At 35.2% G+C, this 17556-nt stretch overlaps 1 protein-coding gene across 1 annotated transcript in view; it reads right to left on the bottom strand.

Annotated features, from left to right (window-relative positions):
• Window positions 1-4456: 4456 nt before the first annotated feature.
• The window catches only part of SLC27A6 (solute carrier family 27 member 6), a 68163-nt gene continuing 55063 nt past the window's right edge, over window positions 4457-17556 (bottom strand). The window contains exons 6-10 of the mRNA XM_021939658.2: window positions 14667-14757; window positions 11035-11233; window positions 9966-10063; window positions 8388-8518; window positions 4457-4986 (exon numbers count right to left, since the gene is read on the bottom strand). Of these exons, the coding sequence (XP_021795350.2) occupies window positions 4810-4986; window positions 8388-8518; window positions 9966-10063; window positions 11035-11233; window positions 14667-14757 (696 nt within the window). The 3' untranslated portion in view covers window positions 4457-4809. The remainder of the gene's footprint in view (window positions 4987-8387; window positions 8519-9965; window positions 10064-11034; window positions 11234-14666; window positions 14758-17556) is intronic.

The raw sequence follows: 17556 nt of genomic DNA, 5'->3' as shown, positions 1-17556 counted from the left end.
TCCTGAGTAGCTGGTGCTACAGGCACTTGCCACCATGCCCAGCCTTATTTATTTATTTATTTATTTAGGAAAAACAGGGGTCTCACTATGTTACCCAAGCTGGTCTTAAGCTCCTGGGCTCATGCGATTCCATTTAACCTCCCTAAGGCCTGAATTTACAGATGAGTCACTGTACCTAGTTCCAACCCTCCATTTTCAAACGGATTGTTCTCGCTATAACATTTTGTCTTTCATTGCAACAGATTTGGCAGGAGGAGGAGTTTACCCATATATCCAGTGGGGTGATATATGTATGCCTACTTCACAATCATGATTAAATCTCGAAAGTTTCTAAAGAGTAAGAAATAAGAAACATGTTCACTCAGATTCATGGTACTTAAAGAACACTTACAAATTAAAACTATGTAAATAAAGGCAAAATCATTTTTAGTGGGAAAGGCAAAAAACCAGGCTAATTACAGATATAAAAATAAATGTCTATTTATTCATTTATTAATATGTTTTAATAAAGGAAATTAATCCATTCTAATTTATATATTGGTATATGAGTATGCTTACATGTATTTTTTCTATTTACTATTTTTTGTTGTTTCTCTTTCAAAATTCCTACTTTTTACAAAATTATATGTCTCATAAAATTTGACATTTTATATCTATGCTATTTGTGGTTAACCTTTACATTTTAAAAAATGTTTTAACTTTATGACATGATTTCTCAGCATTTACAAAATTAAACTCTCTACAACTTCTGTTCCAATCAAAGCAATCTTTTTAGCATATGAGAGACTACCTGAAGCAAGGAAAACTTTCCTTTTGGTTGTACATGGAACTGGGTTTATGGGCACAGGGGGTTCTTCCTATGGAAGATACCTCACCATATTAAGAGTCATTTCTGCGGTTCTAGCTTGAAGGGAATACTGGAGCCTGGTGCTTCCAGCTTGAGATAAGCACAATTGTGCTCATTAGATTATCCTTATAATAAATTTCCCCATTAACTACTCACAAAATTGTCCAAACTTGTAGCCCTTTTTGTTTTTGATCTTGATGATAATTCCATGGTTCTATTCTAGTCTACCCTTTTCCAGTATGATGAGTGGTTTAGACAGATCTGTTGGATTTTATCAAGTTATCCCTTTTATATATCTTCCAAAAATTCCTAAGTGCTCTGAGCTTACCAGTTTTCCTGATCTGCTGTTTCATATATTTATATTCCTTCAATCATCTTAATGTGGGTTTCACACAAAGGAGATATCAGTGCTTGCATTTAGTCAGTCAGCTTTCTTTGATTGGAAGTAAACAATTAAGTACACCAGAACCAAAACTGAAAACACTTATTATTATTATACTTTAAGTTATGGGGTACGTGTGCACAGCGTGCAGTTTTGTTACATAGGTATATATGTGCCATGGTGGTTTGCAACACTCATTAACCCATCACCTACATTAGGTATTTCTCCTAATGCTATTCCTTCCCTAGGCCCCCACCACCTAACAGGCCCTGGTGTATGATGTTCCCCTCCCTGCGTCCATGTATTCTCATTGTTCACCTCCTGCTTATGAGTGAGAATTTGAGGTGTTTGGTTTTCTGTTCTTGTGTTAGTTTGCAGAGAATGATGGTTTCCAGCTTCATCCATGTCCCTGCAAAGGACATGAACTCATCCTTTTTTATGACTGCATAGTATTCCATGGTGTATATGTGCCACATTTTCTTTATCCAGTCGGTCTACCACTGATGGACATTTGGGTTGGTTCCAAGTCTTGCTATTGTGAATAGGGCCACAATAAACAAACATGTGCATGTGTCTTCATAGCAGAATGATTTATAATCCTTTGGGTATATACCCAGTAATGGGATTGCTGGGTCAAATGGTATTTCTAGTTCTAGATCCTTGAGGAATCACCACACTGTCTTCCACAATGGTTTAACTAATTTACACTCCCACCAACAGTGTAAAAGCATTCCTGTTTCTCCACATCCTCTCCAGCATCTGTTGTTTCCTCACTTTTTAATGATCACCATTCTAACTGGCATGAGATGGTATCTCATTGTGGTTTTGATATGCATTTCTCTAATGAACAGTGATGATTAGTTTTTCATATGTTTGTTGGTTGCATAAATCTCTTCTTTTCAGAAGTGTCCCTTCATATCCTTCACCCACTTTTTGATGGGGTTGTTTTTTTCTTGTAAGTTTGCTTAAGTTCTTTGTAGATTATTATTATTTATTAGCCCTTTGTCAGATGGATAGACTGCAAAACTTTTCTCCCATTCTAGGTTGCCTGTTCACTCTGATGGTACTTTCTTTTGCTGTACAGAAACTATTTAGTTTAATTAGATCCCATGTGTCAATTTTGGCTTTTGTTGCCATTTCTTTTGGTGTTTTAGACATGAAGTCTTTGCCCATGCCTATGTCCTGAATGGTACTGCCTAGGTTTTCTTCTAGGATTTTTATTGTTTTAGGTCTTACGTTTAAGTCTTTAATCCATCTTGACTTAATTTTTGTACAAGGTGTAAGGAAGGGGTCCAGTTTCAGTTTTATGCATATAGCTAGCCAGTTTTCCTAATACCATTTATTAAATAGGGAATCTTTTCCCCATTGCTTGTTTGTGTCAGGTTTGTCAAAGGTCAGATGGTTGTATATGTGTGGTGTTAGTTCTGAGGCCTCTGCTGTGTTCCATTGGTCTATATATCTGTTTTGGTACCAGTACCATGCTGTTTTGGTTACTGTAGTCTTGTAGTATAGTTTGAAGAGCAAATAAATTCAAAAGTTAGCAGAAGCAAGAAATAACTGAGATCAGAGCAGAAGTGAAAGAGATAGAGACACAAAAAACCCTTCAAAAAAGCCAATGAATACAGGAGCTGGTTTTTTGAAAAGATCAACAAAATAGACTGCAACCCAGACTAATGAAGAATTAAAGAGAGAAGAATCAAATAGATGCAATAACAAAATAATAAAGGGAATATCACCACTGATCCCACAGAAATACAAACTACCAACAGAGAATACTATAAACACCTCTATGCAAATAAACTAGAAAATCTAGAAGAAATGGATAAATTCCTGAACACGCACACACCCTCCCAAGCCTAAACCAGGGAGAAGTCGAATCTCTGAATAGACCAATATCAGGCTCTAAAATTGAGGCAGTAATTAATAGCCTACCTACCAAAAAATGTCCAGGACCAGACGGATTCGCAGCTGAATTTTACCAGAGGTACAGACAGGAGCTGGTATCAATCCTTCTGAAACTACTCCAAACAATAGAAAAAGAGGTAGTCCTCTCTAACTCATTTCATAAGGCCAGCATCATCCTGATACCAAAACCTGGCAGAGACACAACAACAAAAAAGAAAATCTCAGGCCAATATCCCTGATGAGCATCGATGTAAAAATCCTCAATAAAATACTGGCGAACTGAATCCAGCAACATATCAAAAAACTTACTCACCACAATCAAGTCGGCTTCATCCCTGGGATGCAAGGCTGGTTCAACATACACAAATCAATAAACATAATCCATCACATAAACAGAACCAATGACAAAAACCACATGATTATCTCAATAGATGCAGAAAAGGCCTTTGACAAAATTCAACAGCATTTCATGCTAAAAACTCTCAATAAACTAGGTATTGAGGGACTATATATCAAAATAATAAGAGCTATTCATCACAAACCCACAGCCAATATCATACTGAATGGGCAAAAACTGGAAGCATTCCCTTTGAAAACCGGCACAAGGCAAGGATACCCTCTCTCACCACTCCTATTCAACATAGTGTTGGAAGTTCTGGCCAGGGCAATCAGGCAAGAGAAAGGAGTAAATGTATTCAAATAGAAAAAAAGAAGTCAAATTGTCTCTGTTTGCAGATGACATGATTGTATATTTAGAAAACCCCACCATCTAGCTCAAAATCTCCTTAAGCTGATAAGTAACTTCAGCAGTCTCAGGACAAAATCAATATGCAGAAATCACAAGCATTCCTATACACCAATAACAGACAAACAGCCAAATCATGAGTGAACTCCATTCACAATTGCTACAAATAGAATAAAATACCTAGGAATACAACTTACAAGGGATGTGAAGGACCTCTTCAAGGAGAACTACAAACCACTGCTCAAGGAAATAAGAGAGGACACCAAATAAATAGAAAGACATGACATGCTCATGGATAGGAAGACTCAATATCGTGAAAATGGCCATAATGCCCAAAGTAATTTATAGATTCAATGCCATCCCCATCAAGCTACCATTGACTTTCTTCACAGAATTGGAAAAATCTACTTTAAGTTTCATATGGAACCAAAAAAGAACCCACATAGCCAAGACAATCCTAAGCACAAAGAACAAAGCTGGAGGTATCATGCTACCTGACTTCAAACTATATTGAAAACACATTTTTAATCTAAATTATGTTATTGGATTATAGGACGGGACACATAAAATTAAAATATTTCAGAAAAGTTTAGTCTTTTATTCAAAATTAGTAACTTTACATATTAGAAAGTACATTTTTAGTGATTGTCCAAACCGCTAGCCATCATTTATACTTAAACCCTTTAATATTACAGCAAATATTTAGTTATGCACTGAATCTCCAAACAGGCAAAAAGAATAATCAACTAAAGTTTATATCAATTAAAAGAAAAAATCATTATGCAACTAAAAAAATTCTCTCTCATATTAAGGAAACATAGCACATGCCTAAATAATGTTAGCTCCTTTTCCCCATTTCATAGTAAAGAATCATACAGTCTCCTCTCACTCTTCCTAAGAAAGCATATGAAAGTTCTAGATATAAAAATCTTAAAGTTTTATCTCCCCTAACATTATTTGATCATAAAGTTCCCTGGTCAGTGGAACATAAGACTTTTTCAAGTTATCCATGAAGTAAAGTGGTTCAGAAATTTTCAGTGGATTAAATCCTTCTTCCACCAACCGATACTTCAATAGTTTAAATGTTCCTGTTGCTTCCATTTTTTCCTGTAAAGCAATTACCAGGATGAGTAGAATCATTTAATAACTATAATATATTAATATAGAGTTAATACTATAGACCGTAATATTAAATTATAACATTTTATATCTAGTGATCTCTGTATTTTCTAATAATTTAACACTAGAAATAAAAAAATGTGTTCTAGAATATTAAAATATTTGATTTACCTGTAAACTTTACTCAAATATAAACTCATTCAGCATATAAGAATTATGAACATAATCATTAAACTGATTATAATTATGTCTAAAACACATAGGTTATCTCTTCAATTCAATGCCAATATAATATTATGTATAGAGAATGCTGTAAGATGCTGAGGAGATAAAAGCCACAAAAGACAGCGATTTCTACTACAAGTACACACAAATCTATTATAAAAAGCAGAATACTGTAAGAGCTAGATGGGGTACAGAATGTTCTAAAACATGGCTTAAATTTACCCAAAGGGTTTACTTGAATGCTGTAAAACTTGAGGTATGTCAGTGAATTTCCAAGGTCCTCACAGGATATCTTGTTTTCAAGAGAAACTCAGTGACATCTGTTAGTCACCACTCACAAACTACTAGCTCAAGGTTTACAGTTTCAGTAGTAATTTGTAATACATTCAATGATGTCATTATCTTTGCAAATTTGGGTTTTTGGTAGCTGCTGGGATAAAAAGCAAGTACAGCCAAAAATCATCGTGAAACATGAAATCAGACTGTCCCTGTCCAATCCAATCTAATTCCAAGGTCTGAAGAACTGTGCAGTGCCCAACTTACATCTCCTTAATAAGTGACTGCAGTTATTTGAAAATGAAATGAAAGCATTTATTTATTTATATGGATTATTTTTTCAGGTGGCTACTCATTTGTTAGACCTAAATACTTATTGTTTTTCCTTAACTAGTGAATAAACACATGTTTAGGTATTTGCTTTGACCCAAGAGTACTATGAGACATTAAAGATGCCATGAGTCTAGAAAGTTTAAGAATCTCTGTTTCAAGGTGTTTAAAGGAGATAAGAGTGTATCTCTTTGTGGGAATCTCAGGTATGGATAAACGGTCTGTTTAAGTGAGATGACATGTAGAGACCCATACAGCATTCTATGAGTAGCTTGGCCATTTTTATTTATCCTTTTGGACTATTTGAGTCAACTTCACTTTGAACCCCCTTCCCTGATCTCCCTTCCTTCCTCCATCTCCCTTGATCCAACAGTATAGATATGGCTATACAAGCACATATATCCTTTTACTCTTCTCTTAAAAATCAGCAGCTCACAGTATTTATATAATTTAGTTTTCTGCCATTTTTAAGCTTAATACTATACAAAGTATATTTTCCTGGGTCCTGTAATTTTCTTCAAAATAGAACTTAGAAAATTGTTTTATAAGGTCTCATTTAATTGTCATATTTTAATTAACTTTGCCCTTATTTATGAACTTTTAGAGAGTATCAAAATTTTTACTACTATAGTCTTTTGAGAAATGTATGCATATGTAACATTTATACATCTTTGATTACTTCCTAAGATGTATTTTGACTAAGTCAAAATATATGCAAACTGTTAAGAGTGTGATCATATATTACCAAATTGTTTTCTAGAGAGGTTATAACAATTTGTGTTTCTATGAGTAGAAATAAAAGGACCAAGTTCATTTTATCCCAGCCACACTGAATATTATAACATTTCACTTTTTTGTGACTTACTGGCAAAAAGAGTTCTATTTTTTAATTTGTGCTAAATAGATTTGTAATACAATACTTGTTTGACTCATTTTATCAGAAGTAACTTCTACTTTTGCATTCCTTTTATGAGATCATTTATTACTAACACTCATTTATTAAACAAATATTTGACTGCTGTCAGGCTTTATTTCTAACTATAGCAAATACTTGCATAAACATAACAGTCATAGTCCATGTTCTTTTTAGGTGTTTAAAGATCCTAAAATGCTTTCTAAATTTGTGCAAGGCTGATCTAATCTTCTAAAGTAGTCTTGTGCTAAAATATTTTTTCCATTTAATTAAAGTGAATTTTATGTTGCCCTGGAAAAAAATTCTTAAAATATTATTTGTCCTATCAACTTTCTACTCCATCAAAATATATTACTTATGGGGTGGGCTGAGGATGAGGAGGGACAAGAGGGAGATTGGTATGGTTGTAAAAGGACAACATGAGGGAAACTTGTGATTTTGAAATTGTTCATATCTTTACTGTGGTCATGAATGCATGAAGTTGCATGGGTGATAAAACTGTATAGAAAATATACACCCACAAATGAGTGTAAGTAAAGCAGGAGAATTTTTAATAAGATAGGTGGATTATGTTGACATCCTGGTTGTAACAGATCTGCAAAATGTTATCCTTGGGGGAAACCAGGTGAAGGATATACAAGTTCTCTCTTATTTCTTACAACTGCATGTGAATCTACAACTATCTCAAAAAATTTCATTGAAAATATATTACTTCTGCTTCATAGTTACTTACCTTTAGTGTTTCAGAGGGTTGTTGTTAAAATAATCTGAGACAATTTAAAAACTCAAAATAAAAAAGGCAAATGAAATATGTATTATGATAGTTCAGAGGATGTGTCCCATTGAATAAGCAGTGACTTGGCTGCAGTGATTGCTTGGCAAATACTATAAACCTGACTATGATACAGGCTACTGCTCCACTAGGGGTCTAATAGTGAAATAACAAATGTATTCAGAAAAAAAAATATCTGTGTGGTTGGATGTTAAGAGATGATGAGTACTAATTTGGGGAAATTATATTTGATGCAAAATATTAAATAAATGAATGGTTGAATAAATAAGTAAAGTTACCTAGTAGCTAAGGAAATTTGTTTTCTTTTTAACTGTACTTCTACCAGTAACCTAACAAGAGATTAAATCCTCATCCCAAAATAAATAAACTCAGAATTTCCCACATGGGGAAGGTCCAGGTAATGGGGAATTTGGACAGAACAGCAATAAAAATTAAAAGCAGGATTGCCTAAAGCCAAATGCCTTTAAGTTCTACACACATCTTGCCATCTCTTTGATGTCTCCTTAATGGAACCTAATTCTAGGCACATAGCACCAAATATTTTCACAAGATGTAAGTAAGATGTGGTTTTGGATTGCCACTGTCACTGGGACCATCATTTTGCTCTGAGGTCCTGACTGAAGAGGAAGAGAGCAATTCTATAATTAGGACAAAGACAGGTATGCCCTAGCATTTCACCATGCCCCCTTTATAATTAGGCTTCAAATATGGCATCGATCTGCATCAACTCCACATGCCACGCCTCTCACATAACTCACATGTTATCTAAAAGATACAATATTATTTTGCAATTAAACTACCTCCTTGTTTCCTGGTTTTATATTTAATAGTAAACTGCGCCGCTAAAATTACCTGAATTCTTAGAAATCGTGGACACGCATAAGCTGGTAAAGATGTTACAACTTGTTCATAAACTTTTTCCAAATCTAAAGATTTATTTGGTTTTAAAATAATAGAAGCCATTCCTGCTCTTCCTTCATAACCTGAAAAAAAAGTTTCAAATAGAGCCATTTGTAAGTACCAAATAAACTTTAAAAGATAATTCTGTACATGCTAATTGGCACACATGGAGACATTAAATCTATTTCAGTAATAATAAGACAACAGTAGCATAAACAAGTCTGTATCCTTCCCCGAACATATGATTTACCCCCTAGAAACATTTAAAGACAGGGAAGACCAGAGTCTATCTCTAATTGCCTATACTACAGAAATGAAATCCATGGAATGGGCAACACTATAAATTACAATGAATTTGCATCCTACCACCACTAAAACAAATATTAAGAAAGAAAACATGTATTAAATGGCAACTATATTCCAGCAGAAATATATATCCTAAGCTTTAATGTAAAATATGAAGGGCATATTTTATTTATTTATTTATTTATTTATTTATTTATTTATTTGAGACGAAGTTTCGCTCTGTCTCCCAGGCTGGAGTGCAGTGGTGCGATCTTGGCTCACTGTAAGCTCTGCGTCCCAGGTTCATGCCATTCTCCTGCCTTAGCCTCCCGAGTAGCTGGGACTACAGGCGCCCGCGACCATGCCCGGCTAATTTTTTGCATTTTTAGTAGAGATGGGGTTTCACTGTGTTAGCCAGGATGGTCTCGATCACCTGACCTCGTGATCCGCCTGCCTCGGCCTCCCAAAGTGCTGGGATTACAGGCGTGAGCCCCCGCCCCAGCTGAAGGGCATATTTTTAAGAAACTAGAAACTCGCATTTCCATAATTAATTCCACAAATCATTTAATGATTATCATGCCACCTGTGGATCTTTACAGGGGTCAGAATGTCCTGGAATCTTTCTCCAACACTCGGTGGCTATTTATTAAGTAATCATTCTCTTCTTCTGCTCTCCCATCCAAACACTCACATCACTGATCTCCCCTGCATCTAAAAGCATTTGCTGAAAAATGGAGAATGGCTGTCTTATGACTTCAAATTGGTCACTTTTCTGTGACATTTTCAACATCATGAGACAATCCTCATATGCATAACTATAAGGATAATGAGTCCAAATTTAAAAGTAATTTTTATAAAGAGCCATCTTAACTAAAAGTCAGTATTTTTAAACATTTAAAGTAGAACATGTTCTTGTTTAGTGGTATGTACAAACACTAGTCATAAAAAGAAAAATAATAGACTAATAAAAAGCTGTAACTAATTCCAAGTAGTGAGTCATTGATCAGAGTTTTCAAGCTTTACTTAAAAATACACACAGGCATTAAAATTCAGTTGGTACCTTTCCCGTGAAGTGACCATGAACTTTGTTAGCTTGGTCAAGGGCATTACTTGCCAAGGCAGTAATAAAATCTTTATCTTAACACACAAAAATTAAAATGTTGAATTAGCAAGACTATTGCAAAACTACAGAATAGTGGAAATTCTATTCTAAGAATCTTTCCCAAATCTGAAATATATTTATACCTGATATAGCCACACCATAGACGTTTGTTTCCTGTATGAAATCCAACATTCCAATAACATCAACAACCTCAGTGGTTGAGACATTTTCTCCTTTCCATCTAAACGAAAAAAATCAAATTCCAGTTAGTGCACCTATATTGGAAAAACTAGGTACCCAGTTTTAGTTTTAGTGTCTTGTATTTGGCTCTGTGCAAGCACCTACTGACCAACATAACTGTAGTTTTCAAGCTGAAAGGCATTTCTAAGAAAGCACTTTGTTGGTAATTCAACAAAATCAGCATTGGTCTTTTAGTTAAAATTACTTTATATCTCATTGTATAAATTGCTTTCTATGTTTTATACATAAAAATAATTGTAAGGATTATCATTACAAAAATATTATTTTGTAAAATAACAATGAAGTACAAAACATTCCTTTTCTCTGGTGATAAGAATTGAAAGTAAAGCTCTAGTTGCCTTTTAATACACTGACCCACTTCAGTTTCTAGGTGTTAACCCCTTTGGCTCCTTTAATGCTTTTGAATGAATATTTTGTTTTAATTGAAATAACTTTATATAAAGTGAGCTTATAACACGGTACAAGAAGGCAAGGATGTAGAAAGTTACTTATTCAAGCATTCATTCAAGTCATTGGACTAGTAAAGCAAAATAATTTCATAGACCTAAAATAATCTTAGGGAATTAAAAAAGGAAAAGTACGAAAGGGGATTTTTGCTGTTTCAAAATTTTTATCATTAGGCCAAGAATTAGACTACAGTTGACCAAACTGGCTTTTTGTTTTAACCCTACCATTTATATTTTACATCTGTCTGCCAGCTTTATTTCCTTAAAAAGAAGCTCACTGATTTGTTCTAAACTGATTCAATAAAATAATTATAAAATTTTACAACAAAATTTAACTTGTGGTTCAGTCTAGAAACAGATGGCCAATAAATTTTTTAATGAGAAGACATGGAGATAAAAGGGCTCTGTCTGCCTTGAAAGCTAAAGCATATGTGGTCTCTGATGTTTCTATAGAAGCATGGTTCACAATCACAGAACAAGCTGTGCATCCCATGATATTTCATACCTGAAAGTGTCTCCGGTACGGTCCCAAAAATAAAGGAAATTGTCCTGATCCTGGACTATCAAGTCTCCAGTGTTAAGGTAAACATCTCCCTTCTTAAAAACATCACAAAGCAATTTGTCTTTTGTGTGCTTGTAAGGCCCAGCATAGCCAAAGAAGGGATTTTTTGCATGCACTCGAGAAATGAGAAGTCCAGGTTCTCCTGCAAGAAAGAAAGACATTTTTGCAGCCATTCGATTAAAACTATTGTAACACACATCATGCATGTATCTATATTATATCTGGCCAGCACAACCAATGCTGCTTATCTCAGCTTCCTCTGAACCTATTTCTGTATTTGACATCATTTACCCTTGGTGCCTATATCTAGCACATCTTTTCATAGATTACCACAAATACAAATTACTTTGGAGAAACTAATAAAAAGGAATTGAATGGAAAGAAAAGGCTCATTAGATTTCTTATACTTCCCAGGTGGATAGACCAATGGCTACTTTTGTTTTGGATTATGTAGATGTTACCACAGATAATATTGACATTTGTTATATAAATAACAACAGTAATAATAGTGTTAATAACATAATGATAGCATTTTCTTTATTGGGCATTTACCATGAGCCCTTTGCAAATGTCACCTTGCTTATTCTGCATAGAAATCCTTTGATATAATCCCTATTTTACCAGCAAGGAACTAGGACCCAAAGGGGTACAATAGCTGCTATGCTCAGAGAGATAAATGGAACTAGAACTCAAATTTAACTTTTTATGACTTTGTGCGGCAAGGTTTCTGTATAATACTATCTCTCATCCAGTACACAAATACATTTTATTTATTATAACAAAATGGTTTATTCCTCTGGTATGCTATTCTGGAAATCTTTGATGGGAAAGAGATGAGCCATTGAAAAGATTTCCTGTTCCATGATACTTACTAGTTTCAGTTATGTTTAGACACATTATCTGAAATAATTTTCCAATCAAACGTATTCAAATTAATTAAGATTTTTCTCAGCAATCTGTAAGGTAAAAGCTACTTCGAAGAGAAGGCAAAAGAAAAAAGGACAGCAGCAATCACTGCTCTGGAAGTCTTCAAGGCTATTGTCCACTTGCTATGCCTGCTATAAAGAAATGCAGTGTTCATGTGACTAGATGAAGTTGGAGTCCAGCAAACTATAATACAGAGTGATTTCTGTCTTTTAAGGCTCTAAAAAAGTAAGTCTCACTCTGTGACCCAAGCTGGAGTGCAGTGGCATGATCATGGCCCACCACAGCCTTGTCTTACCAGACTCAGCCGATCCTCCCACCTCAACTTCCCAAGTAGCGGGGCTACAGGTGCATGCCACCAGGCCCAACTAATTTTGAAATTTTTTTGGAAACACAAGGTCTCACCAGGTTGCCCAGCTGATCTAGAACTCTTGGGCTTAAGCAATTCTCCCACCTCAGGCTCCAAAAGTATTGGGATTACTGGCATGAGCTGCCACACCCAGTCAACAGTCTTTACTCGACTCCCATTTCTCCCACTCCTGGTCATTCTGGCTTTCAAGGGCACATAGGTCACTGGCCAAAGCAAATCTTCTCTGCTCCAGCAGAGTCTGATAGCATCATCATCATCGTCGTCGTCATCATTCCCAACACCATCATATCATCATCATCACCATCATTATCATCACCACTATTATACCTATTGAGCACTTTTTGGGTAACGGTCACTATTCTGAGTGTTTTACATATGTAATCCATTTAATTCTCATCACAAACCTACAAGAAAGGCCCTGATAATATCTTCATTTTAAGGTGAAAAAACTGAGGCATAAAAAAGGAATTTGCCCAATGTCATACAGCTGTCAAATGCAGGAATCGGAGTGTGTGTGTGTGTGTATATATATATCTCCATCCAGGAACATCTGACTCCAAAGCCTCACCTCTGTCCTCTGTGATATATTCTGTCAATCTACATTCCCTATATTTCAGAATTTTTCAAGACTCTTACATCTCCCTTAAAATATATGTTCTTTGGTTTCTTTTATTCATTTTCAGGATACAGGTGACAGTTTCTTTTCTGACAAACTAATTGTTGCAAATATTTAAATAGGTCACAGTGTATTTACATCTTTCTTGTTGGGCATAATTTACATTGTGAAGACACAATGCCTTAATGGAAAAAATACTGAGTAGCTCATAATGAGAATCCAAAATAGAAAAACAGATATTTGGGGTCAACCAGCTTTTTAAGAAAACCTGAGGGTGTATAAGCACAGTTCTGGGATTCAAGTTTTAATATTAGATATTATTGTAATTGTAAGAAATAGACCAGTAGAAAAGAGTGCTTAAGTTCTTTGCACTTTCCTCAGAAATTCCATGGCCAGTGTCTATAGAATAGAATTGGAGAAACATTTGATAAAAGCCAGTAGGCTTGAAATTCAGAGATTCGGGAGATTTGTTTTTTAATAGACAAAGTTTGCATTTTTTTTTTTTTTTTTTAGTCTTTCAGCTACTAGAAAATAAAAACAGGTTTGCCACCTTATCTTCACATTTGAAGTAAAGATTTAGGAAGTCACTTCTGAAATGTAGTTTCAACATATTTTAAGGCAATAAAAATTAATTTTGCCCTGATTTATTCATACTGGATCTCTAAACAATTCTAAGTGCACATCTCTACATTTTATTTTCTAATTTTATTATATGCAGCAGCAAGTTAATTGAGGCACTTGCTCTCATGAAAATTTCTAACCTAAAATTGTAAGAAAGTCTACCTTGGTAGAGAATGGAGGGGAGTGAGAGGGAGAAGTTGAGGAGAGGAAAGTAACAGGCCACATACCAGGTCCCCCAGAAATATACATACATCCCATTTAATTGTCCTCAATGAATAAATACTGTCACTTCTACTTTACACAAAACAAAATAAGACTTAGATGGGTTAAGTAATCTGTCCAAAGTTGCACCATTTCTAAGTGTCAGAGACCATGTTTAAATCCAAGTTGGCCTGACTTTACACTATATCTAGAATGATAAAATAATTCACTAATTTCTATATTATAGTTTGGCAATGTAGGATATTAGACATTTGCCATTGTTCATATTACAAGTGGTAGATTAAGAATAGTATGAGCCAAATAGTTACCACTTTTTTATTTCAATAATTTACCATCTGAGTGATCCCTCTGGGGCTCTTAACATCTAAGTAAAATTGTTCCACCTGCATTAAAATTCCAAAGTTAAATTACACAGTGGACCTAGTCATCCTCTCCTTTTGAAATTCACTAATAATCACAGCGGGCCCTCCATATCTGTGATTCCACATCTGCGAATTCAACCAACCTTGGATAGAAAATATTTGGGGAAAAAAGATAAAATAATACAACAATAAAAATAATACAAATAAAAAATACCATATGACCCTGTTTATATAGCATTTACATTGTATTGGGTATTATAAGCAACCTGTTTAAAGTATACAGGAGGATGTGCATACCTCATAGGCAAATACTGTATCATTTTATATAAGGAACAAGCATCCATGAATTTTGGTATCTACCCAGGGTCCTAGAACCAATCCCCCAAGGATACCAAGGGATATCTGTATATGGTAGATCAGAAACTTTGCTTGAGAAGATGTCTTCAAATAGAAGTCTTACCTTTTTTCACATGAATACACCAACCCTGTTCATTTCTCATGGGTTCATATTTCTGAAAGTCATACTTTATTAAGTCAAAAGTGGAAAGAAGCTGCAAAACAAAAAAAATCAAATAGAAACAAGCATTTAGTTACTTGTGCAACGACATCTACTGTAGTAGACTATGCTAATTGAAATAAATATTGGAATATGGATTTATTAAAACAACTTCTACTGAAGACAAATTAAATATTTAAAACTCAAAACTAAAGGTATTAGTAAACAGCAGTCATTTACTGGCGTTTACTTTCATTTCTTTTGTGGTACACTTTACTTAGCAAAACACTACTAATTTTAATCAAGATACTGAAACAATCCAGGCATTCAATTAATACTCTGTTAACTGCCCATAAAAGGACCATTTTCCGCAGCCATTTATTTAAAGTAGCCCTGGAAGTGAAAAGTTTTCATAGAACTAAAATGTAAGCTACATTAATGTAAGAATGGTATTGTTTATTTTTTCCTCACAGTATCTAAACAAACAAACAAACAAAAAAAGTCAAAACACATCAAATGCCTAAAAAGTATGTTTACTTGACAGTCACTTTGTCCTTTTCCTATAAGCCTTTCCCCTGAGCCTTTCACTTTAATGCTCCTAAACTAACATTTAGTGCTTCTCCACACTCTTTGGTATAAGATGATAAATTGATTAGAAAACACCCATCACATCAGGAACCAAAAATTGGATGTCTCCTCTCATCCCCAAATATTTTCAGTTACTCTGCTCCTATCATGTCCATATTATCATGTCATGCAGGCTCATTTGTCCACTAAATTCCCACCCTGGGAGAGAACTGCAGACTGGTTTAGTCCAATCTCCTCCTATATATATATATTTTTTGAGACAGTGTCTTACTCTGTCACCCAGGCTGCAGTGCAGTGATGAGATCTCATCTCACTGCAACCTCTGCCTCCCAGGCTCAAGCAATCCTACCACCTTAGCCCCCCATGCAGCTGGGCTTACAGGCGTGAGCCACTTCACCCAGCCCTCCTCATTTTTATTCTATCAGAAAACTGAGGTTCTACTCAGCAATTAAGCAAGCTCAGTTAGAAAATGGTAAACTAACACGAATGTAATAAAATGAAGTGAAATAAAATAATAATAAGGAAAGATGAATGGGGGGAAAGCAGGAGAAGAGAAATGAACAACTATAGAACAAATATAGAACAAAGATGAATGGGGGAAAAGCAGGAGAAAATGAACAAATATAGAACAAATAAGTGGGAAAAGATGAGATGATTGAGACAGATGCAATAGTATTATTTATCATCAAAGATTAAATGCAAATACCTCTGTTCTTAGCATTAGTAAAATAAGCATGTAACTTGAATCACAACTCATTATTTGAATTAAAATATAAATGCGAGCAATGAATATTGATTGGGCACTAACTATATGCAGGGCACTGTTTAATGTAATCATCAAAACATCCTATGAGGTGGAAATTAATATTATCCTATTTTAGGATGAGAGCCAATGAAAGAGGCAACAAAGCAAAAATATTGTTATTCTAGATATAAAGACTGTTTATTAAAATATGAACTTGCATCTTGTTGGTCTTTTTTTGTAATTGGGATAACAGGATATTGGCCACTTGCCTAATGGCTAGTAGAAAGAAAGAGTCCAGCAATTCCAGAACTGCCTTTATCATCTTGGCCAAATAAGAACAGACCCCTGTCCATTACTTATTCTTTTTTCTCCTACTTTAATATGTTTTGTTTTTTGGAAAATTTGCCCAGTGACTTGTGATGTCAGCTTTAGTGTTATTTCTTTTAGATTAATTGGGCAACCATGTGCGTGGGTGAGATTCATTCCACAGCAAATTACTGTCTAGTGTGTCTGTTATCAGAAAAAGGAGACTTGATGGTAAGAAATTGAATAATTTTATAATTCAAATAAAATTAAATATATCACAGCATTTTCTAGCAGTACCCTGGAGCAGAGGACTAATGCTCAGCTAGAAATATTTCTATTCTCCTTCCTGCCTTCAGGAGGTCCTCATGATATTACAAAAATCATGTATAATGGCTGCATTATAATACAAATTCAAAAAATAGATGCCACACCTTAAAATCCCCCCAAATGTACATGTTTATGTATGTGTGTATGTGTACATGTCTGGAGCACAGCTGCAGGGGGTCCCATTCATAGCAGAACTGTGCGATGAACACACACCTATGTGGCTGTACGCATTGGCCCTGGGAGGTTTTATCCATACCAACCTATCTTTGCAGATTCAGATTTGTAAATTTATGAGTTGGAAAAGGAACACAAAGTTAATTTCCTTCGTTAATACACGAGGAAACTCTGAACCGAGAGAAAAGTAACTTGTCAAACTCACAAAGTGAAATAACGGTAGAGTCAGGAATAGAGTTATCAGTCCCTGTGTAGTAAAGAATTTAACCTTGCCCCCAAAAGAGGTCCCAGCTTCTGGGAGGTGACCTCTAAGTCCTTGGAATGTCATTCTTAATAGGAGGGCATTTTTTTGTTTGTCTAAGACCTCTGGGCAACTAGATGGCAACAGTATGATTTAGAATGGGGTCTCTGAGGCACATGAACAATGTGAGGTAGGCTGGGGGCTTTGCATCACCCAGCTTGACCTCCTAAGGGGCAGAGATGGAGGTTAAGCCATGTGAGCAGTCAACCTGAATTACACAACAAAGCCTCCAGAAAGACTGGACATCAAGGCTCCTGTGAGCTTCCCCAGTTGGCACCAGTTCGTGCGTATTTTTACACAATTCCAGGAAAGTAATGCCGTTCTGACTCCACAACACAGCATATCTGGAAGCTTCACCCTTGGTACCCTCCTGGATTCTGCCTTACATATGACATCCCTGGGATGATTATAAT

The sequence above is a fragment of the Papio anubis genome, chromosome 5 (assembly GCF_008728515.1).
Source record: "Papio anubis isolate 15944 chromosome 5, Panubis1.0, whole genome shotgun sequence".
NCBI lineage: Eukaryota > Metazoa > Chordata > Mammalia > Primates > Cercopithecidae > Papio > Papio anubis.
This window is presented reverse-complemented; position numbering and strand designations above follow the sequence as displayed.